The sequence below is a fragment of the Vicugna pacos genome, chromosome 13, assembly GCF_048564905.1.
Source record: "Vicugna pacos chromosome 13, VicPac4, whole genome shotgun sequence".
In the NCBI taxonomy this organism is placed as follows: domain Eukaryota; kingdom Metazoa; phylum Chordata; class Mammalia; order Artiodactyla; family Camelidae; genus Vicugna; species Vicugna pacos.
Genome location: NC_132999.1, coordinates 17398520 through 17425829, shown reverse-complemented (window position 1 = coordinate 17425829; position 27310 = coordinate 17398520). Strand labels below are relative to the sequence as shown.

General features: G+C 37.3%; 1 protein-coding gene and 1 long non-coding RNA gene across 9 annotated transcripts in view; one reads left to right on the top strand and one right to left on the bottom strand.

Moving 5' to 3' along the window:
- Nucleotides 1-27310, bottom strand: part of C13H1orf141 (chromosome 13 C1orf141 homolog) — a 152133-nt gene that overhangs the window by 21025 nt on the left and 103798 nt on the right. Inside the window, exons 1-6 of one of the 8 annotated variants that reach the window (XM_072974232.1) lie at nt 16158-16367; nt 14001-14046; nt 12594-12612; nt 11692-11862; nt 6726-6817; nt 2808-2965 (exon numbers count right to left, since the gene is read on the bottom strand). In XM_072974232.1, the coding sequence (XP_072830333.1) occupies nt 2808-2965; nt 6726-6800 (233 nt within the window). In that variant the 5' untranslated portion in view covers nt 6801-6817; nt 11692-11862; nt 12594-12612; nt 14001-14046; nt 16158-16367. Of the gene's footprint in view, nt 1-2807; nt 3027-6725; nt 6818-11691; nt 11863-12593; nt 12613-12982; nt 13056-14000; nt 14047-16157; nt 16368-27310 lie in introns of those variants that run through there. The other 7 variants (XM_072974231.1, XM_072974233.1, XM_072974238.1 and 4 more) reach the window with 7 other exon arrangements.
- Nucleotides 16508-23006, top strand: LOC140700885 (uncharacterized). Its single transcript, XR_012079622.1, has 3 exons — nt 16508-16867; nt 21820-21872; nt 22587-23006. It is a non-coding gene; the product is annotated as an uncharacterized lncRNA (long non-coding RNA).

Genomic DNA, 27310 nt, shown 5'->3' with positions numbered 1-27310 from the left:
TTAAAAAGTTATCTAAGAATTTTTTAATTTGAACTTGGTTTAGGGCCAGTCATTCCAGTATGAGTGAAATCTGGTACTATATTAAATTCCACTTCTGGAAGTAGAAAACTAGGTGGTTTGAACTAGCTATCCCCCTGAGAACAACTAGAAAAGCTGGAAAAAATATTAAAAACATTTGTTTACAGACATAGGAGCACTCCCAATAAAGTAAGAAATTGAGAAGCCAAGAGCTAGGAGAAGAGGGAAACTCAGAGTGTTAAGTCTGGCATTTGGGACTGTATGTCTGTAAATTCCACAATCAGCAGCAGAGAAGCAAAAAAGCTGTGTGGCACTTCTGACAAACTTACAGGGCTACAGGAACAAAACTGGAGTTCAGGGCCCACTGACGAGGGAAGGGTCCTAGTACACCCTTCAGGCGTGGGTTGGAACCTCAGATACTTATTACCTAGAAGTAAGGTTGAATCATAGCTAAGCCCTCAAAGAAACTGAAGTCCATTTTGAATTATCTCTACCCTGATCTAGGATCGGTGATACCCCTAGCCTAGTCACCTGCCAAAAACCAGCACAAATCCTCTCTGGATGAGAGAATATCATCTAGAGTTTCAACTTGTATCCACACTTTCTCAAACGCAGGCATGTGAGAAGATAAAACAAAGAACCCCTAAAACCAAGGAAAACAATAGATAACAGAAATAGATCCACAAGGTATCCACAAATAGCTAGGCTCAATTTCTTCAGAGAATTAAAGAGTAATTTACAACACATGCTTTTTAAACATAGTAGAGAATTAACACTTATTTCACTATTTTAAATAGTTCTATATTATAGAAAAATTATACAGAGTGTGTTAAAACTAGGACTGTTAGCAGGAGCTCTGTCTCTTGACTGAAATATACACATCTAAAGAATTTCTTTTTTACTCTGAAACAGTACAAAACTGCCACATGAGGAAAGCTACTTGAAAAGAGGCAAATGTTAGACAGGAGTGGTCTTAGAAGCAAAACTCAGCACCTAGAAAAGACTTATTTACATGTACCAGAGCCTCTTAATTTCTTTAACCCAATTTTATTTCTTTTGACCTGGGCTACACTCTAATTCTTGTGTAAATTCTTGAAATTTTCCTGTACATTTTTTTTTTCCTGCTAAGTTTGGTCCTCTGGGCACTGATCAAACGAAATTTACTTGGTCTTTGTATCTTGAAAATATGTGCCTCTGTCTTTATAATTTTGACTCTGATATCAAACTGCTAGTCAGCCAAACAAACTTAACTCAAAAGGAACATTACTCAGCTGCTGAGATGTTATCACTAAACAAAAGGTCAACGATGCCTTTATAAACTACTTATAAACTGCAGACAGGGAAGGGGAATCAACAGTATCACCTTGGAAAATACTGCCATAAAACATATTGCACATCATCTGTAAATGTGTCTAATGGACCATTAGCCATATATTGTACTATCACATAATGATGCACACATATATATATTCAAAAATATAAACATGCACAAACATAAAATATATAATTGTATAATGTATAATAATGTGTAATAAAATACATTATTTTTCCCTTCTCTACATGCCCAACTCCCATGTTATGCAACTTATTCTATGTATTATTAAAATATTCTAATTCAGAACGGATAGCTCTATAAATGACTTTGAAGTAAAGTTGTTGGCTAAATCTACATAAAAATAAAGTAGTAATGAAAGAAGTTTGTGATAAAGCTAAATTACATAAGCCACTAATATTTGTGGAAACAAACTCCTTTTTCTTATGGTTGCAAAATGGAAACATGTTCTGACATCCTGCTAAATCATAAATAACAAAAATCTGAGTGAGCTAAATTTTGAGTCCAAGTGATCTTGTTTTAATTTAGATTCAGGTATGTTTGTCCAATTGTCTTCTAGAAACCACCACCTGGATGCCCCACAGGCATCTAAAACTTAATATATCCAAAATCAAGCTCAGCATTTCTCACTCTAATCTTATCCACCCCGATCTGCTCTCCATCCTGTGTTCTCTACCTAAGTACCAAACACCGTAATGCTTCTAGTCACCAAGACTAAAGCTGGAAACCATTCTGCTGAATGTGGTAGTGATAAGAACACAGCCTCTGAAATCAGACTGCTAATGTTTAAATTCAGCTTCTGCCACTTGTCAGCCATGAGCTGGGGCAAGCTATTTAACCTCACCAACACTTGGGTTTGTCATCTGTAAACCTGCACTTAATACACTGAATTATTAAACAGAGTAACTGAGGTAAGAACAGTTTTTACACTACCACTGATGTCCAATTGATTTGAAGGCCTATTGGTTCTACACCTCAGTGTTTCTTTTGTCTGGGCTCTTCTCCACATTTCTGATGCCTAGAAAATTGTATAGCACACTTACACAATGCCAGTGACAAACCAATTTTTACATGTTCAGGCTCCCTCTTGTAAGCACGCAGGAAAACTTCCTTCCTTAGAAAAGGCATATCTTGTTTTAGCAGTACATTGGTTACAGTTTGAAATAAATCCTGACATTAATTTGGGGTGATACAACAAACCTCAAGAAGTCTTTCTTTAAAGATTTAGAATTACAATTACTATGTACAAGTACCATCTGCAATAGTAAAATATTATAATAAACAGTTCGTAAACTAGGAATATTCAGAGCTCTAATCTAGCGTAACTCATAACCATCATGAAATATACGTATGTATGACAAAGCTTACATTTCATACAGGTTGCATAATCTGAGACAAATATAAAATAATGCTTTAAGATTCCAAACCGAAAGTTTGAGGTAGTTATGATGATTACCTTTTTGTTTTGTTAATGCCATGTGATCTGTCTTTTGTGATCTTTGATTCCGTCTTCATTATGGGGGTAGCGATAGCCTTTTCAAATTCCAACTGGAAATCAAACGTCAGAGGTATCACTGAAATCTTTTTCCTTACTTGACCCTGAAGGTTGTTTTTCTGAAGCAAAGCCAAAATATAACACAGCAGAAAAATGAGCACTTTTCATTTAGGGAAAATCCTGTACAAGAAAGGCAAAATTAATCTCACTTTATATACACCCCCCCACACACACACACAATTTCTGTCGCAGGCAATAATAGACTGAAAATTGGAAGCCTTGTGTACCAAGTCTTCTCCTACTGCCAACTAAATGTTGGCACTTGCCATCTACCTCTACAAGGATTAAATCATGAGCCTCTGCAGCTGCTGACTTTCAACACACCTGGAAAGGAGTTCAGGGTGGAGATCAGGAATGAGGCACTTTGTGCCCTGGGAAAAACTGGCAGAACAGGACTTCAGATAGTTAGACATTTTCAGGAGATTTTATGAGTTCAAATTCTTGCATCTCCCCATATCTAGAAAAGCACTAAAATCATTAACATGACATCTGCTCCTCATGACTAGCAGCAAGCCTCTGCCTCTATGTGTGCCTGACTGCAAGTCCCCCTTTCGCTAAAATCATATATAATACTGACGTCCCCTCTACCTCTTTGGAGCAGTTCCTCAGAGCTGTCTGAGATGCTGTCCCCTGGCTTATAGTCCTCATTTTGCCCCAAATAAAACTTAACTCACAACTCTTACGTTGTGCATTTTTTCTCAGTCAACGCTGTCTATGAAATGAGGGTGTTAGACCAGATGATCATGAAGGCTCCCTCCAAATTCTAAAGTTCAGAATTGAAGAATGACCTATATATTTAGCAAATTTAGCAATATTGATATGGAGAGCTATTGGAACCATAGCGGGCAGGTCTCTCCAACCTGCTTCTCTTCTTGGACGCGCACCCACAGTGAAGCACACCGACATTCATCCAGCATGAGCCAGAAATAGAGTTAAGAAAGCAATCAAAAGAGGACTGAAGAGGAACAAAGGTAGATAAAGAGTGAGTTATGGAGCCAAAAATCTCTAAAAAATTCTCCAAGAGCACAGCACAGAGGAATAAAAAGATGAAAACTTTAAAAGGAAGTCAAAGGATATGGGAACTTCTGCTTCTGCCAGTGAGGGATTAAGTGCTATAGGAATTGCCCTCTGCTGTAAACAATCAGAAAACCAGACAACATATATGAAAACAACTACAATCAGGCATTAGGAAGCAGGCAGAGCAGGACCATGATCCCTGGAAAAAGAGACACAAATAAGGTAAACCCTACAGTAGCCTAAGGTTGTTCTTGGAGGCAGTTTCCAGACTGAGGCACAGGAGGAGGAACTCAACCCAAACCTGGTGTCTCTGACCTTGTTGAGTTTGAGGGACAGACAGTACACCAGCAATAGCAATCACAGCTTTGGGCATTCACCCCAGAGAAATGAAAGCTTACGTTCACACAAAAACCTGTACACAAATATTCATAGCAGCTTTACTTCATCCTCTGTTTTTTAGCAGCTTTATTTTTAAAAGCAAAATACTGCAAACAACCCAAATGTCCTTCAGTGGGTAAGCAGTTGAAACTGTACATCCATTTAATGAAATACCACCCAGCAGTAAAATTTATACATTATTTATCACAAAAAAACTATTGATTCATACAAAAACTTAGGTGGACCTCAAGGGCATCACGCTTAGTGAAAAAGTCAATCTCAGAACTGCATACACTGAACGATTCCATTTATATAACATTCCCAAAATTATAAAACTATGGATATGGAGAACAGATTAGTCATTGCTGGGGATGGAGACAGGGAACTGGGGGGGATGGATACAAATATAAAGAAGTAACATGAGGGAGTACTTTAATAGGGTGGAAGTGTTCTGTGTCTTGACTGTGGTGGTTTACACAAATCTATAATGGGATAAAATTGCACAAAGCTACAGACACAAATAAATATAGGTTAAAAAATGATGGTAACTGAGTGAAGTCTGCAGTATAGTTAACAGTAATATACCAGTGTCAATGTTGGATGTGACTCAGGCTGGCTTTGCTCTTGAACAACAACTATGTAAGATGTCACCATTGGGGTTAACTAGGTGAAAGGTACATGGAACTCTTTGTAATTTCTGCAACTTCCTGTGAGTCTATAATTATTTCAAAATAAAAGTTGTTAAAAAAAATTAAAAATTACCAAAATTAAAAACTACCAAAGTGAGTTTTACATTATATCTCATTTTCTCAATAAAACAAGAAATAGAGATAATCCACCTTTGTGAATGTATGCATGTGCATGTGTATTTATGTCATGGATATTTGCAAGCAAGGGTAAATGTATGTATATGTACATATATTAATATTTGAATACCTTTGTAAGAGTACAAAAGATGTGGATGGATGAACATCAACCGCTAAAATTTGTTCACCTCAGTGGAAAGGATTAGAGGGAAGAGGCCAAAGGCTACTATATTTCTTTATGCAACTTTTCTTATGTATAATTTTCTTTATACATATCTATATGTTGTTTAACTTGTTTCCAAATATATTTTTTAATTTTATAACTTAAAATATAAGAAAAGATTTTTAAATGATTATAATTTTTTGAAAATCTCTAGGTGGGGAGGGTATAGCTCAGTGGTAGAGCATGCGTGAGGTCCTGGGTTCAGTCCCTAGTACTTCCACTGAAAAAGTAAATAAATAAATAAATAAATAAATAAATAAATAAATAAACCTAATTACCTCCCCGCTGCAAAAAAAAATTTTTGATTAAAAAAAAAAAAGAATCTCTAGAGAATTTTCTATTAGTAAACTATGCACAGTAACACAAAATGAGAAATCCATGGAAATACTTTTACAAAGGAAGCCTCCAGTAAAGATTAAGAATTATTATTACTAATTGTACCTTAAAATTTTATGTAAAGGGTAATTTCATGAGAAATTTAATAGATTTTATCTCTAATTATATTTTCAGAAGTACATTAGAATTCATTTTAAACAAAAAGTAAAAAAGCAATAAACTTCGGGGTGTCCAAGTCTAACAGGTTTGCTTTAGTTAAGTCATCCCTGATGTTCTATTTCAACATTTTGATAGCTATAACAGGATCAATTTATACCATTTTTCAATATTTCTCTATTTTCTGAATGAAAGGACATAATTATGAAAAATTAAAGAGAAAACAAATTATTACTCAAACATCAGCATTTCATTTTGAGGTTCACAAATATGTTCATTCATGTAAGAGTTCCTCTCTTGTGTCTTCCTTGATTTCTCAAACTCCACTGCTCCTTACATACGCCTCATTTACCCACATTGTTATATTATTTTATGTATTTCTGTAACCAAATTAAACTGCTCATCTATGTTAAAAAATCTGGTGCTTCAGAACTGTATTCTTTATTAATATTTTATTTTGAAAATACGTCTCACCTTTTAAAGTTTATTTTCTATGAACTTTATTTCTAATTTGGCTAGCTATACCAAATACTTTCTTCCTTTTAATGAACCAATGAAATCAGTTTTTATGTTTATTAGTATGAACTAATATGTCTATTAGTAAGAACTACAGGAGCAGTCTTATTTACTATTTGACTGCTTCGGATTTTTTTTTTAAGCAGGTTAGATACATCATAACCTAATATAGTAGCTAGCTAGACATTACCTTGTATATTTAACTAACTCTTTATAGTATCCACTTATATAAACGAACTCTCTCAACTAATATAATTATTTGCTTTTTACAAATTAGTTTATGGCTCCATATGAATGTATCATTAAATAAAAAGTAAAAATAATCATTCACATTTGAAATAATAACTTTTTAATGATAAACTGAATTTTAGTTCATATGTTACAAACCTTTGCTCTTATGGCCAAGAATGCCTTTGCTTGCTCATCCAGAATACCTAACTTCTCTAAGATTTTTTCTGCCATTGTCAGTCAGTTAATTCCTATTTTAAAAGGAGGGAAAAAAAGAAGAAATTTTCAAAACAATCAAGATTTAAACATGTAGTTGATTATTTAGGCAAAAGTTAAGAGACTCACCTTTGACATACTGTTTTAGGTAAAGAAAATAACTGTATAGATCGTGGAATAAATCACAGAACTGTAGAGGCACTCAAGTTGTTTCGGTAAGTGCTCATATGATCAGAATTCTTAGATGCATATGGGCCCCAGGAATTTTTAAATGTATGATAAAGAAGAGTTGAAGAAAGTTCAAGATCACCATAATGAGAACCAGACGTGACTCATACCTGAAGCAAGGGCATGTAGCTTGATTTATATCTGTTTTCTTTTTGTTGTGATTTAATTTTAATGGAAGTTAATAAGAAGAGCTCATGTTTATAGAATTAATTACATTCAAATTAAATTGGTCAATGATCCAAGACTGTTAATAAAGCGCTTAGAAGGCAATCAGTCAAGCTGGTTCGGTTTTATAATAGTTCATATTTTCCAGTTAATTAATTTGCTAAAAATTTCATCTGGGGTCAGATGGTCCATGTTAGGTTTGGGGACCTAAATGTTAGCCATCAGAATCTGGGCTAATTTATTTCCATTTTCAGATGAGAAAATTAAGAGCCACAAAGGAACTTACAATGCAATACAAATAGCTAGGGAGAGAGTGGAGGCAAGGATCAGGAATATTAATCCAAAGCTCCCTCTGTTTTATTTATTTTTAAAATTTGAGTAGATATTTATGCATTCAACATATTTTCGCTCAGTGAGTTGAATGGACTCCAGCGGCATTTAAATGTAAAAGTTCACAGAAAGTATTGAATTCATCAACATTTCTAATGAAACACTAAGGTTCTTTCTAGCTCAAAAATTTGCATGCAATGTCTCCCATAATGTATGGTATTCAATCAATCTCACACAGACGCAATAATGCATGAAAAGACAAGAGTTAAGGATCCTATGCCAAAAGCTCGTATTATTTTGTACTTGATTCTTTTAGCTCTATTTCCTACTCTCTTCCTTCACCATTTATTGCCCTGGGTGTGAATTCTTGGTGCTCTGAGAGTGTCTTCCCTTCCCAGCATGCCCTCTGCCATTTTGCTACAACCAAATCCTCTGCTTCCATCCCCTGATGGAGTCCAATGTGACAAAGGACTTCTGTGGGCCCCGGGGCTGCAGGCAGAGAGCCTGCCCTTTTATGAACCACATAACCTCGGGTTGCAGGCTGGAAAGGCAAGATGTAAGACAAGGGTGTTAGTGTGTTGTGAATGCCTTAGACTCTCTGGGTCTCCTACAGGAGTGGAGGGGATGGATTTTGGAAGAGAATCAAGATTACCTAGACACTATTTCAGATCCAGGAATCACCCCTCTTATATACCCTAAAAACAATTAAAGAAATTTTAGTTTCTGTGTCTCCCTTAGACATAATATGAATTCAAGTTTTGGGAAGGATCCTGTATTTCTGACCAAAATTTCTTTTACTGGGGACAAAGATTCCCATTTCTAAATAAGCAACTGAGATGTAAATAGCTAAAGGACCCAGCGCACTGAAGTGAATTTCCCAGTTTGCGGAAGGTGTACATTACATGACGGAACTCAGACGTGCTGCTTGCTGTGAGAGGGGTGAAAAGCAGGCCTTTTAAAAGGGTAAGACATGCTATGCCTTTTATTTTAGAGTCCCTCACCTTCAACATCACAGCAGACATTTTAAGCTGTACCACATCGTCCCATTTTTATACACACACACACACACAAACACACACAGAGCTATAATTTGAAAGAATTCTTATGTTTTTGATTTAAAAATATTTTGCTATGAGTAAGTTATTTGGCTATGATAATGATTTCTGGCAAATCAATGCTCACTTTATGAGTTTTTTGAAGTGAAGAATGCTAAATTTGACACAATGAAATAGAATGTTATTAGTTTTAGTTTTGCAGTTTTATTTTCATATTTTAGAGCCATATTCAAATTTCAGTTTGCAAATATTTTTATAGGTCTTTGGCAATGTGCCAATGGTTCCTAATGAATGCAGGGCTCTGGGAGAAAGAGGAGGTGACAAAGCACTACAGATTAACTTGTGTGCTTTCATCATTATATTAAGGGTACCAAGGACCTGGCTTGTGTCTCTTCAGGTAAATGTTGAAAGCAAAGGGACATCAGGTCTAATATGATGATGCATCCCGATTGCTTTGCCTCAATGAAAACTAACCTTTTAATGCAAAATGCATCAAGACTGCATTAAACGTTCCTCAAAGTGACCTTCCGTGTTTCAAATCTTTCCTGATTCAATCTTTTACATTTTCATGTCTATTTTAAACCAGCATATTGGTTTCATATTTCTGCTTCATATTTCTACTTCTATGGGCATAAATTCTACTTCATTGTTCTATTTCTATGAGCATATATTTTCATTGGATGATAAACATTTCATTTGCCCTCTAGCTACTAACTCTATTACACGAAAGACACTGTGCTGGGTATGCTATCACATTTATTAAGGAAGCTGGCATTTGACAGACATTTTTCCTGTGACTCCCATCTTCTTAGGCAAGACAAATAGTCTCTGCTAGTTCACTAAGAGCTCTTCAACTTCCACTTCTCATACCAAAGTATTATCTGCATCCATTCCCGTCTCACCAGTATTTTAATTTTAATAGAAGTGTTGCCTCTCTCATCTAAAGCTAATCCCTCCCTATATACTACCTCTGGCCTCCTAAAAGATTACTTTCATTTTTATCCCCTCTTTCCTATATCTTTTATCTCTTTTCTTTACCAATTTCCTCTCCTTAGCATGCTCAAGTCTCTTCTATTTAAAAAAAAAGAAAAAGAAAAAATGTTCTGAACTTATTAGCTAGCCATTATTCCTTCTTATCTTCCCTTTATTGCCAAATCTCTTAAGACAGTTGTCTAGACTTAGAGTTTCTAATGTCTTATAGCCTTTTTCCTTCTCAGTCTACCATCATTTGACTTCCTCTTAAACTAGTTTTCTAAATCTGCTCTCATAGGTCACCAGGGTCACCATGTTATAAATTAGTGGGCACTTTTCTGCTCTTATTTACCTTATTTGAACGTTTAAAACTTTTGTTAATGCTGATCACTCCTTTCTATGGATCTCCCCTCTCTTGGTTTCTATGACATTAGTCACATCTTATCTTCTCTGAAGATTCCTTGACAGTGTCTTCAACTTGCTCAGATCACTTCCTAAATATTAGCGTTCCTAAATGCTCAGCTGTCTTTCTTACTATTCCGTATATTCTTCCAGGATGTCCTCCCAAGCCCATGGCTTCATCTACCACCATCTATTTCCAAACAAAATCTCTCTTCTGAGTTGCAAACCTATATGCTTGGCTCTATCCCAATTTCCCACAGGTAGCCTAAATGGAGGTCGAAAAGTAAACCCATTCTTCTGCTCCGTTAGCCAAAAATCTCTTCCAAACTTTATCATCACGCAGGCATCTCTTTACTATCACACAGGTTATTTCATAGGCATCCATCCCATCAACCTAGAATTTGTAGTGGTTCTCAGTCCTAGTTACGCCACAGAATGAACTCAAAAACTTCCAAGAAATACAGATTCCCAGTTGCCGCCCCAGACCTGCTAAGTCAGGATTTACAGAGGTAGAGACCAGAGATCTATTTTTTAAATTCTGATGTTCCCCATATCAAGATTTGATCTCCACTCCCCTGGAAAACTCCCTCTTAGCCACTCCCTAAATATACAACAATCACTTGCTCTTCTCTATGCTATACCATACAAATCTTTTTAGTTTTTCTCGTCTTATCCATTCACATTGCTGTTGCCTCAGTTTAAAATTCCATAACCTGTTGCCTGGGTTACTGCAATAGTTTCAAAATATTTTGCTCCATTCTATTCATTTTATTCTTCACATTTGTCTGAATTATTTTTTTTAAGGAAAATACAATCACATGCCAGCCTGATCACAGCTTCAACCTTCCCCTGCAGCTTTCAGGACAAAGGTCAAGCACCCTGATTTATCATGCAAGGTTCATGGTTTGGCCCCCCTGACTAAGTCTTTAACCTCACGTGCCTCTTCCTCATGTAAACTTGGTATCTGGTCCTAACGAACAACTCGTAGTTCTTGAATGTGTTGTATTTTCCTTTACTTGTTGCTTTGCCTTTGCTGTTCCCTCTGCCCACAATGCTGTTAACTATTCCCTGTATTTCTAAGCCCTATTCACCTCTCAAGACTCAATACAAATAACACCTCTGCTGGGAAGCTTTCCCTGATACACTGTGATTTAGATGTCCAGTGTCTGTGTTCACATGATAGTGTGCGTACACCCCATCCGAGTACTTATCACTCTCTATTAAAGCATTTGATATACTCATTTTATTCCCCCTCTATACTGTTTCTTGAAGGCAGGAACCATGTCTAATTCATCTTTGCATCCCTAATACCTAACAACCTGAATGAATTAATTAACCATCAGCTATAGAGTAAATGGGAAACTGTAAATGCTATGCTAGCTTTTAGCCTGCATTTACACTCATGAGTATGCACAAATCTGACAGAGTCCTGTTGAGGTTCTTCTAGGACAAGCCATAGCATTAAAAGGCACTGCTCTCTCTCCCACCTTCAAACTTGGAAAAGCAGCATAGTATATTGGTTAAGAACATGGACTCTGAAGTCAGAGTGCCTGAGTTTGACTCTTTGGCACTGCTACTTAACCAGCTGTGTGATTGTGGGCTAGCTGCCTAACCTCTCTGTGTTGTCCTATCTGTAAAAAGGAAATAACAGAAGTACCTACTTCATAGGGTTGTTACGAGGTTTAGTTGAGTGAATGTAAGTGATGTGTAAATGATTGATAAATAATAGTAGTAAATATAAGTAATGATACACTTACCAGTTAGGGATAAAATGCGTGAGATTACCTATAAATGCTGCAAAATGCATGCTCCCCATCTGGATATCATTTTGTTCGTCTCCGCCACTCCTGCCACCATGCAATCGCCAATGGTATCCATATGTCTGATGGTCTGCTGGCTTCCTACACAGTATATTTCTTCAATTATACCTATGCGGGGAGCCGCTCGTGACGGAGGGCTGCCGAGCACAAAACTTGGGCGTAAAACCCCAAAGTGCAGGGCGCCAGGCTCTGAGATTGAGGCTGCCGAGCACAAAGGTTGGGCCTAAACTCCCACAGTGCGGGGCGCCCGGCTCAAAGGTCAATTGAGTCAGAACAATCTCTGTCCCGCCACCCCTTTTACTAAAGAATGCACCAGGTGCGCTAATGCCTGAGGAAATATCCTTGAGCTACTAAGTCACAAAGGACCTTCAGAGGGAGAGATACAATCGGCACACAAATCAGTAATCTTTTTAGAGAACAATCACCTGAGTTAAATATACACGAGGCACGATGTTAGCCTAGAGGAACAATGTTTTAGCTTATCATCTTGGTTCCAGGAACTCTTAATCTTAGTTTTACAAGAACTGTAAACAATAATGATGTCTGTAACAATATACAAGTTAATGGTTTTAGTACACGTTGTTAATGTGCCTTAAAACAATACCTTTGCCTACAGGCAGGAATGTATGAGCTAATGGGTTAAAAGCATATAAATTGACTGCAAGAAATAAACTCGTCGTCCACTCTTGACCTAGCGTCTTGCGGGCTAGAGTGAGACCCTCTCAACCCCACTTTTTAGTCTTGTCTCGTCTTGTTGTCTCTTTGTTACGTCTTTTCTTTTCTCAGTCCTGTAGCACAGGTTTCTGGACCTGATCGATTGTCGGCTGGCTCCGACATACCTACACTAAATGCTTAGAACTTGGGAAACGATGAGAATTTATTCAGCAAGTCAGTATCTTCTATTTTAATCCAGCAATTCAGTATCTTCTGTACTATGTCATCTGATTATCTTGTTTCCTTTCCTTCTCTAATTTTTGCATAGTTTTACTTTTCAATTTTCTATTAAATTCTTATTCTGAGTTCAGCGAACAGAAACTAAAACGCATTGTCCCATAAAGCACAAGTGTAGGCCTTGAATATATAATCATTGTTTGGGGAGACTACCTTGATAAGCATTACTATGTTGCCGTACTGGAGACGCATCAAAATCGTTTGTGCTCAAGTAAATAGAGCTAATCATCTCCCTTTCCACTGATACATTAACTACGGGTGAAAGAGATGGTCTCACCTGTTAAATGTGTATAGACATGTCTGAAGCATTCTTATATGTATTTACAGTTGCTGGGAAATGCTCCTTTCTGAAATACGGAGCTCTTATGTGGTCACAGAAGCCTAACTCATAGAATCTTGGGGTTAAAGTGGGTCAGTTGTCTTTCACATAATTCCACGAATAGTGAGGCAACAGTAACCCCAATTGGACAAGATCTTACTGATCCTTTTGTTTATTTTCATTGCCGCTGTCTTCCTTCTTACCTTCAGGTGCTCATTTTCCCTCCCCTCAGTTACCACACTCTAATCGCCCTAATTTGCCTAACTTTAACCTTTCTCTTTATCCCCCAAATATTGGTCCTTCAAAATGCCATCAGAGCTGTCTTCCTTAACCAGGACACTGATCAGGTCCAGCTCCAGCCCACAAATCCCAGCTTGCTCTCCACTGCCTGCAGAATAACATGCAAACTCTTCAGACATATGACAGTTCAAGAAAAGACAGTCCAGGACCCGGCTTAGCCCACCTTTCCAGTTAATCTCCCACCATGTCCCACCTTCTTCTGCCATACTCTACTTCTGCTAGTCCTTGGACAATCCTGCTCCTTTCCCAGCTTTGTCCTTCACTCCTGCTTGCCTTTCCACTTGGAATGTTCTCCCCTTATGTCTTCCAGTGAAAAACCTATTCTTTATTAAATCCTAATGCAAAGGCAACCTCAAACAAAGAGGTTTGTCCTGGTGACAGTCTCATTTTCTTTCGTGCTCCTGTTACACTTTGTCCTTCACTATAGAACTTGGCACAGTGTGCTACAAAGGTTTACTGTTTGACAGATCTCTTCCTCACTATATTACAATCTCATTTAAAGTAAGAATTGGGGGGAGGGTATAGCTCAAGTGGTAGAGTGTATACTTAGCATGCATGAGGTTCTGAGTTCAATCCCCAGTACCTCCTCTAAATATAAAGAAATAAATAAACCTAATTACCCCTCCCTCCAAAATAAAATAAAATAAAATAAAAAAGTAAGAATTGGTTTACCCACCTTTGAATCTCAGGACCAGGCAAAGGATTTTACACCAAACTGGGACCTGAAAATTATAATTTGGAGATGTTCCTGAATAAAACATTTTAGGGGGAGTAATTCCAGTTTATCTGTAATGGATGATGTTAATTCATGATAATTTACTGGGGGTGAAATATGAAGCTGAGTGAATTAGAAGATGTGGTTCTTACCAAATCTAAACTAACTTGTAAAATTACTTTCAAAGGAAACCTGGATTTCAAAGGAAACCAGTTCTTTATTACTGACTCAGTAATGACAGTTTTTTTTTTTTTAAAGGAACACAATGAAACAGAGAACTTGCCAACTAGGGCAGAGTAAAATTCCCAATCACTCTCTCAGTAGATCATCCACAGGCCTCACTGCAAAGATTTGGCTACATCAACAAGCAACTTCAAGGCTGCAGGGCCAACATTAAAAGCACATCAGAGACTGAATCATTACTAAAAATGACAATATCAAACTAAAAAGTTACTTTTAAGAGCATTAATTCAGTTTAACAGTGAGCACTTTGGGGACTGAAAAAAATCCAAAACCAACCAAACAAAAAACACAGTGTTGCCAATGTAGTAGGCTCTGCTGAGAAGACGTCCTCAGCAAGGGGCAAACGCCTCCTGCTAGCGGGAGAACTCAGGAAAACTCCAAGTGGCTCTAAACTCACAAACGAAAGAGCAGGACTGAACAATTATCTAGAAAATGGAGGCTCAAATCAAAATTTACTTCCATTATCTGGCTTTATCAGTTCACATGTTTACTCCTCGAAGGCAAGGCCTCTGTCCTATACTTGTACCTGATACAGCCCACTAAACACTGCACTGAGCACATTGTAAGCACTCACTGTCAAATGAGTACTTCTGACTTAATAATGAAATAACTGGCTGAATTTCTCCATCTCATATTCCAAGTACAGACACAGGGATTCCCGTTTTTTAAAAACTTAAATGTTGATAAATGGCTCATATTATAGGCTGAATTATGTCCCCCACCCACTTGTGTGTTGAAACCCTATTCCCCCAGTACCTCTGAATGTGGCTGTATTTGGAGGGAGGGCCTTCATTTTAAAGAGACGATTAAGTTAAAATGCAGTCATTAGAGTGGGCCTTGATCCATGAGACTGGTGTTATGTAGGAAGAAGAGATTAGGACGCAGACAATATGCACAGAGGAAAGACCATGCAAGGACACAGGGAGAAGGCCGCCCTCTGTAAGCCAAGGTGAGAGACCACCTTGATCTTGAACTTATGAAATAAGACACTTTAATCTTAAACTTCTAGCCTCCAGAATTGTGAGAAATAAATTTCTGTTGATTAAGTCACACTGCGGTATCGTGTCATGGCAGCCCCAGCAAACTAATAGAGCCTACAAATCATGAGAACTAGCTTAAAAACTCATTATTAGAACATTTAATTATTAAACCTGGTCTATGTGCATAAGTCCACACCATATATTTTATTGTCCCCTTTTTGTTATAAGAGAGCAGGGGAGAAAATTGACTCCTCATTTTGTAACTTTACTAAAATTTGCCGGTCACCAACTTGAGATTAGATGGTAAGCTTCTAAAGAAAAATGTCAATGATATTTAAAAAGTATGATGTATAGGCTCTGGGGAGTATTATTGCGAGCAACCAATCAGATAACGATTGGAAGAATCCACTGTAAATTCAAAATCGCAAAACGATTATCACAGGAGTGATAAACTCCAACCAGCCTTGTCCCAGGTCTGTTGCGTTTTTCTCCTCAAGTTTGTCTTTGTTTTAAATTTATTTTACTTATTTTATTTGGGGGGGGCGGTAATTAGGTTCATTTATTTACTTAATGGAGGTACTTGGGAATTGAACCCAGAACCTAGCGCATTTTTCCCCCAAGTTCGAAGCATGGATCTTGCAGCCTGGAGCCGGCTCGCACCTCGTTCCCAGCCCTCCAATTCACCTTCCCCCGCAGCGAGCCTCCAACCCAGGGGCACAGGGGCGCGTGGGAAACAGGAAGCCTTGCTCACTCTATGCCTATGGCCCTTTAACGGGACGCCAAAATTGTCAAAATTAAGGAAGCTCCTCAATAGCAAGTGTAGAAGAGGCAAAGTTTTTTCAGTGAACCTGGGAGAGGCCCGGAGCCCCGCCTCCCACCCGCGTCCCACGCTCACCTAAGAAGCCGTGGCTGGAGCAACCCTGCAGCCCCGCGTCACAGTGACGCCTCTCCTCGTTCCCTCTATCCCCGCTTAGATCCGGCTGGAGAAAGTTCCATGGGCCAGGGACGAAAAGGTTCTAAAGATTAATAAAACCATGCATTTCTTATTTCTCCTCCCATCTCCATACAAACTTTAGTTTCCGATCTTCCAGCGCCTCTCCCTTCCCAAACCACATCCACTGCTTTCTTTTCTCCTCTGGCTCTGTAGCTATTTTCCGCCCTTTTTAGCCCCGTGGCAACGCGTCCTGTATCCATAGAAACAGTTTCCCGAGCTCTCCCTGCTTTGAAAAGGTTATGAGGACAGTGTGCTCTCTCCTCCGAGGGGTTTCACCCACATACTTGCCACTAAAAGCCAAGAGACTCACCAAATTCTTATAACTATTAAGACTATTAGTGGGAGGAAAGAGGTTAAGGAGAGAAGAGAGGCAAGTAAAAAGAACTGGGGAGTAGTGACTTGCTTCTCTTTATTTCCTTCTTCCTTTTATACTTTTCTAGAAACGCAGAATTTCAAAAAGCAGCTTGAAACTTCCTCCATGCAGTTTGCAGCTCTGAACGGAAGCTGACAACCTATTTTTGAATACCTGATGAAAGATTGCTTTCATGATTTATGATATTAAAAAAAAACTCATTCTTATTCTTAAGGCCAAGAAACCGCCCATGTTATTGGTAAGATCATCTTTGTATTTTATAAGTTGTATAGCAGGTTTGGACACACACACACACACAAATACACACCCTACACCGTTTAAATACACCACAGAATCATAATCTAAAAATGACTGACTTGAAAACATTCTTGATTTGGCGAATAGTGGTAGAGCATTTCTACAGCAATGATTAAATTTGTAGTCAAGAGTTATGTCAGTAAGCATTTCAGGAATGTACTTTAACTGATGCAAATCAAAATAAAAACAAAAGCTTTAAAAACAGCATTGATCATCATGACCCAAGTCCATGCTAGTGGCAATGACATTACTTAACCAAAAAAAAAAGTGGTTGGAGCTATGTAGTAATAAAAATTCATCTAGAAATTGTTATTCATAGTCAATGCATGAAAACATTGGAATCAATTTAAATATAAGAAATACAATAAAAAAGATAGTTTAATTCTATTATAGTTTTCAAACCATATCCATTCAAATACAGTGATTTGTATGGAACTGGCAACTGGAATCTACCTAGTTGATAGTGGAGATTTGTTTAATATTACTATAATGCCTTTAGTGTGTAAGTTTGCACAAAAATGAAATTAGCTTAAGTAAAGAATTGAGTTCACAAATGTTAACCACTCACCAATTTTTAGTCATTAAAATTTGTAAAGCATGAATCTTATATAAAATTCTTAGAATATTATTTTAGTTAATATTTATGGCACACAAGCTACATGCCAGATACTAGACTAGAAATTTTTGGTAACATCTCTCATTTCATCCTTCATCTTTCATTAATCCTTAATCTTTAAGTAGTATGTATGGGAAAGGTATCTTTAATTTCAGAAATGATCAAATTCAAAGAAATTATGTGATTTGCCTAATATACAATTAGTAAGCATTAATATAACAAAGTATTTTCTCTTTAATAAAAAACATTTGTAAAATGTACATCAAAACCAATTTAAATGGATTCCTTCCTAACTACCTTAATCGCTCTCAGTTAAATTCGACAGGTATTTACTGAATGAGCTCATGAACCTATTATAGATAAATATCAGGTAAAGGAGCCTAATAAATGTTTTATTTAAAAAGTACACAATATCTCAACACATACACTGTATTCTATAAGAAAGTGAAGAAAGTACTATCTGTGGACTTTTCCCTATTGCAACGTGTCTAGGCCAACTGCAAAGTTGGAGGGCATCCTCCCCAAGACCACCCTCACTTCTGACACCAAGTTCGAACCCTGTTTCAATAATTAGCTTACATGGGCTGAAAGCTATTATCCTCAGGACTAGGGCTCATTACAGGGAAAAGACACAGGTTAAAATCAACCAAGGGAAAAAACACACAGGGCGGAGTCCAGGAGAAGTGCCAAATGCAGAGATTCTTTTGTCCTTTTCCTGGGGTCAGGAACAGGTTACTCTCCCAGGATCGAGGAATGCCAATACAGAAGGAGTTCTGCCAACCGGGGAAGAGCACCTGAGCTTGTGCCCAGAGTTTTCAGTGGGACTTCATCACATAGGCAGGACTGACTGATTGATTACCCACATGATTATCTCAGTCTCCAGGTTGATTGATCCAAAGACCCTACTTTACGTCACATTGTTAATCTTTCTGCAGTGGTTAGCCCCCACCCTGGGACTACAAGGGTGTAGCCTCCACCCTTAATCACATTGTTAGACTATCCAGTATGACTCAGGCAAACAAAGACACTCTATCAGACACAATATTGCTAAGAACAAAAGATTACCCCCCAGAAGCCAAGGGCAAAGTCCTCACCTTCATTTTGGACAAGAGAGTCTTTACTATGAATTCTTTACTACATCTCTACTACATTGGCTTTAGAAAGTATCCAGATTTTTATTTAGCCAGTCAGAAATGGTGAAAATCATGTGTTCCTCACCCCGACTTCCTGTCCTCTCTAGAAAAGGGAGCATTTATTTTCTTGACCCACACAAACCATGAGGCCTGGGAGAACTGTCAGTATTCTTCAACTTTTCTATTGTCCCTTTCACACCTTTATTCTTCTCTTCCTTAGGAAGTTCTCCTTTGATGAGGTTGGAGCCAAACATGTCTCCACACCTACTCACTAACAAATTCCCAGCCATTTCTTGCTTTAACAGATTTGGGAAATTTCCCAAGTCTTTCCTTTCATACTGAATCTATGAAGTCAGTAGTTTTGCCTGAACACTCATTAACCTCCCAGATTAAATCTATCTTGGGTTCATTATCCACTGAAACTATAACTCTGAAACCTTGAGCTTTAATAAATGATCTGATTACAACCTCTCATCCAATTAGCCCACAAACTCTCTTACTTCTAGAAATAGGCTCTTTGGCCCTTAATGACCCCTTAATTCCAAATCTCTCATTTGCAAATCCAGTGGACATCTTTCAGACCCTGTGCTATTTGACCTTTTCTGAATCTGACACTTTTTAACTCTGGCTCCTTGAAATGCTCCCTTCCCTTGGCTTCAGTGATGCCCCTCTCTCCTACTTCTCCTGCCTTACTGAGAATTTCCTTATTACCCTCCTTTATGGACTCCTGTTCCTCTGCTTACTCCTCAAATATTACGGTACCCTGAGATTCTCTCCTGTTTTGATCTCCCTTTGTTCCCTTCCTGGGCTTGGCATTGTCTTCAGAACACAATCCAAATTATGCAGCATAGAATATGGAAACTTCTACCATCTGTGTCCAGTTTATATTCAACTGAGTTCTGAATTAAAAAAAAATTTCAGCCAACCCATGGTACACAAAATGACAACCTTATCAGTTTATGTAAATTTTTCAAATGTTCCAAATTTTTCATACCTTTGTGTCTTTGTTCATGCTGCTCCCTCAGCACAGGCACTTCAGAAGAACTTATTCAACTCCAAGGCTCCAAGGAGGGAACATGTTATGTATGCTATGCCAGTAAGACCGCTGACTGCAACCCCCTGACCACAGTGACTGGCTCAGGGAGAGGCAGATATGTGAGGCCAGTTAGGGCTCAAGAAATTCAGTTCTGGAGCTTTGAGCTCCAGGGCCAGCAGGCCCTCTCCTTTCCTAGTCTGCCTTAGGCTCTGGGGGACAGCATGAAAAGCCTGAAAATGGAGCCAATCCAGAGGAAACAAGCTGAGAAGTGGATGCTGGTGGTATCATGTGATCCCTAGATCAAGCTACTACGTGAAAGCTAGAGCTACTGCCAGATCTTTCCATGAGGAAATAAATTCTCTTTGTGCACAAACCAGTTTGGATTTATTTTTTCACTTCTTAAAAAATGAAATCTAAAAACTGATACTGTGCTTGTTGACGAAAAATTAATCAGTCGATCTAAGAAAGAAATGGAAACTTTTATTTCAGCCAAATTTGAGGATTATAACCCGGGCAGAGCATCTCAGAAAGCCCTGAGAATTGTTCTGCCAGTTAGAAATCAAGGCATCGTTTAGTAAGTTTTTTGAGACAGAGGGCTGTACCTCAAATGATGTATTGACAGTTTACAAAATCCAGATCTAAGCATCATCCTGGTGGGTCATGTGACCTCTTATAGTATCAAGAAGGAACATTATCTTTTAAGGAGTTGCTGTGTTGATGCAAGGAGAATGTTGCTCCTAATGATTGAGCAGGTAGTCCTGCCAGTAGGGGTGGGGTCGGAGGAGTTGGTCGATGCATCACGCAGATACACAATGCATAGTGTAGGGAGAGAAGGCAAAAGGGAAGAGAAGAAATTTTTACGTTTAAATTTTTCTTGTCTTGCCATAAAATAAGAATTTTATTTCATATGCTCAACAAATATTTGTCAAATGAATGGAAACCATAAAATGGGTAGGTTAATGATCTCACAGGGCTGGCCTGAGAATTAAATGATTTACCAATCTGAAGTACCAAGTCCAGTGCTGAGCAAAAAGCAGATACTCAAAACTTTCACTATGTTTCCGTGCCCCAGCCCCCTCCCTCTCCTCGCAAAGTCCACACAAAGCAATTCAAAATTGCTACCTGAATTTGATTTTATAGTACTTAAAAAGTAAATATTCTCAAATATTTGCATTATTAAATCCTAGACTTTTCCCTTATAAATCCTTTTCTCCTATTAACAAGCACAACTTTACATTTTTTTCCCGTGTATAATACATTAAAATGTTTTGTTTTACATGGAAAAACACAATATTTAAAGTAAAAGATTGTAAGATCTGACTTCATAAATAAATAAAATTTTTACATGTCAAAAAAATCACAATGTGGAGGAGGGTAATAGCTCAGTGGTAGAGCACATGTTTAGCTTGCATGAGGTCCTGGTTTCAATCCCTAGCACCTCCATTTAAAAAATAAATAAATAAACGTAATTACCTCCCTTCAAAATAAAAAAAAAACTTTTAAATCACAATAAAATTTTAAAACATGTTAAACCTGGAAAACTACCGAACATGTGTAAACAAAGAGTATCTGAAACAGCTTATGAATCATTAAGAAAAGGACAAACAGAATAATAGAAAAAAATGTGTTTTGAATACAAATAGTCCATTTGCAAAAGAATACCTACAAATGACTATTAATTACATTTTAAATATCAGCAAAATATTCAAAACCATATGCATTAAACTAACAAAATATAACTTCTCCCTTATCATACTGGCAATTTTGGGAAAGAAACAGAGAAATATGCACACCTATGCTCTACTGGTCAAAGTATAAATTGTTAGAATGCTGATTTACAATTTGCATGAATTTTTTCAAAATATATGTAAACTTTCGCCCAGTAATTCCAATCCCAAGAATTTATATTTAGAAATTAATCACAGAAATGCACAAAGAATTAGGGAAAATGTTGTTAGAGTAACATTCTTTATAATGGTGTGAAAAATTAAAAATAGGATATTGGCATCTACTTAGTAGTTACTGAATTCCCACTTATTAAATGTATTATGTGTCAAGGACTGTACTGAATTTCATATATATTGTCTCATTTATTCTTCATTTTATAGCTTAACAGTTGGATTCAGAAATGTTAAACATCTTAATCAAGATCATAAAGCTAGTAAGTGGCAGATTCAGAATTGAAACCCAGTTATATCTGTTTTCAAAGTCTATAATCTTTACCAATGTTTTCAGATTTTCTTGTCAAGATTTTGTCCAGCCATAGGATGTTATGTATGATGCAGCTATTGAAGTGATATAAAGAAATATAAAGAAAAGTGATGTAGAAAAATGTTTATGATATCATGTTAATTGAAAAAAAAATCAGATCATTGGACTTTACATATAGAATGATTTTTTTTTTAAAACAAAGTATGGATCTCTCTTCACAGAAAAAGATCTGCAATAAAACATTCTTAAAAGGTGGTTATCTTAGGGTGGTAAAATTATCTTTGGAATTTGTTTACTACTTCATAGTCTTACATTTTCTAAATGCACAAAAAATTGATGCATAGTAGAGACTCTAGATGGGTATGTATTATTTTTGCAGCCAACAAGTTATTGAAATACTTCGACATGGCCCCTAATTTTTTTCTTCTTGTGTGGTATGAAAAGACAAAGCCTCTTTAAAAAATAGTTTGAAATATCTTTCTATTTGGCATTCAGAAAGTTTTTACAAAAGTACATAAAGCTAAAGATTAAAAAATGATAATTTAATGATTTCAAAAGTAAAGAGTAAACCAATGAAAAACAGAAAAGTTGAGAGTATACGAAAGGAAAGCTGTTGATAATTTGACTGCAACCCCCTTTAAAATAATTCTATTCTCTGTTCTAGGTTGTGGCACTTTTACCTGAAGGAGGGGCCAAGACAGTTCTGTACGAAGAAGAGGTGGAGCCTTTCCAATTGGCCTGCTCTCAAAGATATTTTACAAATATAATACAGCAATCTGCTTTTATCCTAAGGCAGGAAAAAAAATCTGAAATGGGCAGATGTTTTAACTTTAACATCAAGACTCCAAAATATAGATTGTCTCCTAGAGTGGCAATAATAGATTAGGACTCATAAAATCAAATGTAAATACTTGTATTGCTCAAAACTAGGAAGGATACATTCAAATGATTAAAACAATCCCTAACACTGCATTGGACATAGAATCCCTGCCTAGATGAGCTTAGTGTTAAAATTCCAAATTCTGTTTTTCAACTTATCTATAACATGATTCAAAATCAGTTTCATGTGATTTCAAAATATTTATGTTTTATGGGAAGTATTTTGCAAGGCATTCTGTTACTTTTAAGAAAAGTTCTGAGAAACCCGTCTTCTCAATTTAAATACTCTAAAATACTCTAAAACCAACTTAGTAAAATATTATCATTACAGTGCTAGTAGACCAGTGATAAATGAGGGAGGGTTAAGTAGGGGAGTGTTGGTAGGGAAGACAGGAGGAAGATGAGGACAGAGAGAGAAATAAGGATGAATTAAATAGGAGGGAAGAGTGTTAAAGAGTGAATAAATAATTTATGTATAAATAGCGAAAAATAACAATGAAGATTTTGTGGTACAAATAAGAATATGCCCTAAAGAGCTCTTTTGTTATTTTCTTCCATTTGGTACTATTTAGAGAAAGAAGGTAAAACTTTAAGAGAAAGAAGTTAAGGGGAAAGGAACTAAGGCACATGTAATGAGATATTTTCCTGGATGTTTAATCTATGTTATTTCATTAAAGAATGAATCACTTTTAATTGGACCCTATGTTCAGGGTGTAACCTCATTTAGTCCTCCCCACAGGCTTAAGAGTATTATTATTTCCACTTTATAAACAGGAAAATTGACACTCGAATAGGTTAGGTAATTTGACAAAGTTACTTAGGCATTAAGAGGTTAATTTTTTTCCTCTCAAAGCCAGGATCTTTCTCCTCCCCATCACGGCATAACAACATCAAGAGCTATAGTGTGCTTCACTGGCAAATGCAGGCAGAGTGAATAACCTGTCTGGGACTCAAGACAAACTTCACAGACTGCTAACAGATAAACCACCTTCAGATTGTTTGTAAATGAGTAGCATGAATTAAGATATTGTGCTGGGAGAATTTTTGCTTTAAATGTAAAATTAAAGGTGAATTGATAATGAAAATGTAAAGATCATTAAATCTTACTTGGGTTCTTCCAAAAGCAGATTAAGCAAAAATAAGAGCTTTGGTGTGAGAACTTTATTTAGGAGTGACCCTGGGAAGTGTGATGGAGAAGCAAAGCAAGAAAAGAAGAAAAGTCAGTGATTAATGAGTGGGTTACTGCTCTGGGCAATCCTTGGTAATTCTGAGCCTTGATGGAATTGATGTAGAGCCCATGACAAAACTGTCCCTTCGATGGGTGAGGAAGCTAGGGTATTTATCCACAACACTCGTCCCTCATTGATCGACGGTTATTCGGGGTCGTTATATCCCTGGCACTTCCACCCTGCCCCACAAATTGGCTGAGCTCACTCCTGAGACCAGAGAAAGTCTCCAGGCAGGAAGACACAGATACTTGAGGTAAGATGCCATTGGCATATAAAGGAATTCTTGAAGCTGCAAGTGACATTAGGAGTGAATTGAGGGGACGCAGGCAGGACATCCATAGTTATCTATAGAGACCAGTAAATAATTGTGTGTGTGTGTGTGTGTGTGTGTGTGTGTAACTTCAGTAGAATAAAATGCAGTTTTAAGAAGATAAGTAGGTTCAAAAGGATAAAATGAAGGGAAAAAAAAGATCTTTCTTTTATACACCTTTCTACCACTTGATGGCAGTATACCAAAGTTTAGATGATTGAAACTAAAAGGAAGGGAAAAAAAGTAGTAATAATAATGACTTAAAGTGACACCAAATATCTCATGATAATGGCTGCAAAACAACTTCTCAAAATGTGTTCTTTTCCAGCTGGAGATTAAGCTACTGTTACTATATTGCTATACTGCAAGTTTTCCAGAAAGATTCTTTTTCCAGTGCTTCCCTTCTCCCCCAGCCCCTGCCCATTTTTACACCTATTATAGACTCATGCAATCACTATCACAGTGCAGTGAAACTATGGAATTAATGCTTAAACCACTTTCTTACTTTGTATGTCTCTTCACTTCACTCTCTACTGAGGGCTGATTTGTCTCTTTACATTGGTATTCCTTATAGAAACAGCAAGTTCTTCCTTTTAGTAAGAAGGGAGTTTTCTTTCTAACCAAAATGCTGGGGGGAAAAAAATTACAAAAGCAAAACTCTTACCATTCTTTTGTATTCCCTTCTTGTGTCATACATTTCTTTTTAAACTACTTAAAATGATTTACTTAAAACCTTACAAGTTAAATTTAAAGTTTGTACTAAATACCGTTTTTATCTTTGAACTAAATGTACAATTAAATAATGACAAACTGTTTTTAATTCTAAAAGAATTATACTTTCTCAGACTCCCCTTCTACTTCCTTTTGGCTTTGTCCAACTGATTTGATTGTTTCTATGTGGGGCCTTCTTTCTCCTCTGACTTATTAAATGTTGGAATTATCCAGGGTTCTGTCTTCAAACATGAATTTTCTCTCACCCTAGTCACTTTCCCTAAGCAATCTCCTCATATCCAAAGTTTAAATTATCTCCAAGTTACTGATGGTGCCTAGATTTATATTGCCAGTCCCATTTCTTTCTGAAGCTCCAGTTTCGTTTTGTGATGCCTAGTAAACATTTCCATTGGAGGTCCCACGGGCACTGCAAATTCAACATGTCTACTGGTTAATTCATGTCCCGTCCCAAACATGTTCTATCCCACACCCTTTTGTCTTTTCACTGGGTTGTTGAGAACGAAATACTGGAGTCATTTTAATGTGAATAATAGTACTACTTTAAAATATTGAGTTTTCACCTTGTTCCAGGCACTGAGTCTTTTATATGCATTACCTTACTGAATGCTCAAAACAAGCCTGTGAGGTAAGTACTATTGTTACCATTTCACAAATGAGTTAACAGAGACTTGCCCACAGCTTCAAGGCTAGTAAGTAGAGGAACTGAGATTTAAACTCAGGCAGTGCGTTTTCAGAGTCCATTTAACAGTAGCAGGACCCAATATCCATGTTTCTAAACATTTTCTCACCTCCATTGCAACTAGGTTGGAATCAATTTGTATCTATTTCTGGCAAGTGAAATGGGAACAGAAGTGATGTATATCTCTCCCAGGCCAAGGCACTTAAAGAAATGGTGTTCTTCTCAATCCCTTTTTTCCCTCAGCTGTGGCAACCTTAGAGGCCACGAATTCCAGATGGCGTAGCGACAAGATGGAGGAGACTCCATATAATTAAGGAAAAATACCTCTGTGGCAAGTTGCAGAGATTTTAGAGTTTGTTGTTATCCCAGCATGTCCCAGCCTACCCCTGTCTAGTACAGGCAACATGCCAATAAATTCCCCCTCTCCATCACTGTCTATATCTGCTTAGATCAATTACCAAATCTTTCCATTCCTCCTTAGTTCTTCTTCCTTTCTGTACTTTCCATAGTGCCTTGGGCTGAGCCCTCATTATTCCTCCAAATGTGACAGTGACCACAGCCTTCTAAATAACTGACCTTCCGGCTTCTATCCTCAGCCATCGCCAATCAATATGCCACAGTGCAGCAAGAGTGACCCTTCCAAAATGACATTATATTAATGCCCTGTCCTCACTTAACATTTTCAATGGTCTTCCTGTTCCCCAGCAGATAATGCCCAGTCTCCGCAGCATGGGCTCCAAGACCCTTGAAAGGCTTGATAAAACTTACCTCCCTCACTGATCAGTCCTCTCAACCTCACATTCATCCCAATAAGGTCCTCAAATGCACCGTATTCTGCTTTCTAATATGCTGCTCCTTCTGGGAATGCCTTTCCCACGCATCTTTTGAAATTCGACTTAGCTTTTGCCTTTTAGGAAGAAATCTCCCCTCCACTTTATTCCATCTCCTCTTTTCTGTGCTCCCATGGCCTCCTTTTCTGGCCCTTATGCCATTGCATTGTAGCTCTTTTTTCCCATGTCTGTGTTGATTTCACTAACTGTCATATTCATGTTAATATTGTCACTACCGTGCACAGTGTCTGGAACATTTTGGATAATTAAATATTTGTTGAATAAATTAATAAGTACATGAACGAATGAAAAATATTTTTCTCTATGTGTTTCCAGATAGGCTTTAGGGAAAGCAGGATCATTAAAACAGTCACAAAATTGCATTTTCTGGCTGTGATAGCTAGTTTGCAAAGATGGCCCCCAGTGAACCATGCCTCCCAGTATTCACACTCTTATGTAAACCATTCCTGCATTGAGTCTGGCCTGGCCTTGTGATTCATTTTAATCATTAGAATGTGGAAGAAGTAGGGGTGGGAAGGGATAAATTGGGAGCTCGAGATTTGCAGATACTAACTGTATATATTATATAGATAAACAACAAGTTTCTTCTGTATAGCACAGGGAACGATATTCAGTATCTTGTAGTAACCTATAATGAAAAAGAATGTGAAAACAAATATATGTATGTATATGTAAGACTGAAACATTATGCTGTACACCAGAAATTGA